Source organism: Dichomitus squalens (assembly GCF_000275845.1).
Source record: "Dichomitus squalens LYAD-421 SS1 unplaced genomic scaffold DICSQscaffold_530, whole genome shotgun sequence".
Classification (NCBI taxonomy): domain Eukaryota; kingdom Fungi; phylum Basidiomycota; class Agaricomycetes; order Polyporales; family Polyporaceae; genus Dichomitus; species Dichomitus squalens.
Window position 1 is genome coordinate 208 of NW_006767412.1, and position 1,825 is coordinate 2,032.

Sequence of the window (1,825 nt, forward strand, 5' to 3'; positions counted from 1 at the left end):
GGAAGGGGAAAGGCAGAGCGGAGGATGAGCGTGATGACGAGTCTGACACTACGCTGGTGTGATGCGTACTTCGTCTGCGTACATCGTCCTCCCCTTGTTAGCATCATTCCCCCAGACTTGGGGGATCTGGATCGTTGACACCTTCATATGCTCATCCCAGCGCGTGCGTTTGCTACATACATCCATGTAATTGTTATAGTCTGTACATATACGTTACATATATTGATGTTGCCCTCATCACGTCCACTCCTTTTGTATCTCCTGATCGCTCATGTGGAACCCCATACCCTCTAATGATGTTCCTTTCAGTAGTGCTTTCACTCCATTCGTGACGTCGCCCTGATACTATACGTTCTTGTCCTTGGTGCGATAATCTTCCAATGACATAGTTACATTGAACTTTGAACCAGGCTCCTGGACTGTGATACCCACCTATGGACCTCTTCACCCAACCTTCATCCCAGCTTTCTAGGCTTGTGGATGTTTCAAATTTGCGTACTTTTATAACTTTCCTAATCGTGTGGCTGACGTATATCATGCCTTCATTCCAGTGTGTGAACGTCCAGAACCATGAAGACGGTTCCACCGCCCCAGGAGAAAAGGATGGCGACATGGTGTGTGGGGAGTGAAGGAGAGGGTCTCCTGGGCAGGGAGCCTGAGTCAGAACAATGAGCACTGGGGATAGTGATCACGCGTCACAAGGAGGCGCATCCCAAAGCGGGAAGGGGGGGGGCGTCGCCTCCTGCTTTCCTCCACCGCCCTGTCGTGGCACGTCATCCCGCACCAATCTGCTATGCTTGCTCCTATGGGTTCCGCATCCTCCTCATCCTCGTCTGAACAACCTCCACCTACAGCACCCACAGTGTCCAACAAGAGCGACGTCCCTCCTGCCAAGGGATCTGTGGTGTGGAAGAAGTGGCCCTCCGCCCTCCGGGCTCTGATCGCGGTGCTTCCAGCATATCAAGCCCTCCTCAGAAGTGGCGATTACACTGGCAAAAGGGCATGGATGAGCAAGACCATACCGGAGATGATGGAGCGCGACTTCCCTGAGAGCATGATTCAGCAATTTGGCACCGACAAGCTCAGAGTTGTGAGTCTGGTGTGCCTCATCTGTCTCGCGCGCCGTGTTGATGATGACCACTAGGCCGTCGGAGCCTGGTTGAACAACAATAGGAACGCGGCAGCCCAGGATGTATCCAAGGCGTTGGATGGGAACGACTGCCCACAGAAGGCTGAAGATGGAGCCACGGCGAGCCCTAGCAGGAACACGGGAAGCAATGATACCGCACGCGCAGTCGTGGGGAAGATCGTCAATAACCCTTTGGCGAAGGCTTTGCGGCACGGAAGGTGTCCCCCATGCGACTGTGGGGTAGCGAGAACAACGCCCGCGTGCAGGAGCGTATCAAAGCTATGGGCGGGAATAAGATAGGGGGATGGTCGAGGTGCGCGTCCTACATTTGGCACAACGAGCTGGAGGAGGCGGAGCGGTCCGAGTGGGTAAAAAAAGCGGAGGAGCTGAGCGTGCCTGACGATGAGCAATGTTACATGTGCGTTGGGCTGCCCATCTGCTGGTTGAGTGTACGCTAATCCCGGATTGCAGCAATCAGCTCAGCGTCACAAAGCTGCTTGTTAGCTTGCTGACTGACCTAATCGGCATAGGGCCCTCCAAAATAGGCAAGGCGTGCTTCGCGGTGCGCTTGGCTTACAGGGCCCCTGATGGGCAGCTCATCTATGAAGAGTAAGTGAGTCCATCTGGTGAGGAGATGTCCCTCCCATTGACAGGACGCAATTCAGTTTTCGTTGACCGAGGATGAGAAAGCGATCA

General features: G+C 54.3%; 1 protein-coding gene across 1 annotated transcript; it reads left to right on the forward strand.

Annotated features, from left to right (window-relative positions):
- Positions 1-793: 793 nt before the first annotated feature.
- DICSQDRAFT_176220 (uncharacterized protein) lies at positions 794-1,742 on the forward strand (the record flags this gene model as incomplete). The annotated part of the gene is made up of 4 exons (XM_007371959.1): positions 794-1,090; positions 1,145-1,309; positions 1,396-1,547; positions 1,601-1,742. 4 exons carry the CDS (start codon positions 794-796, stop codon positions 1,740-1,742), a joined length of 756 nt encoding a protein of 251 aa, XP_007372021.1.
- Positions 1,743-1,825: the final 83 nt, after the last annotated feature.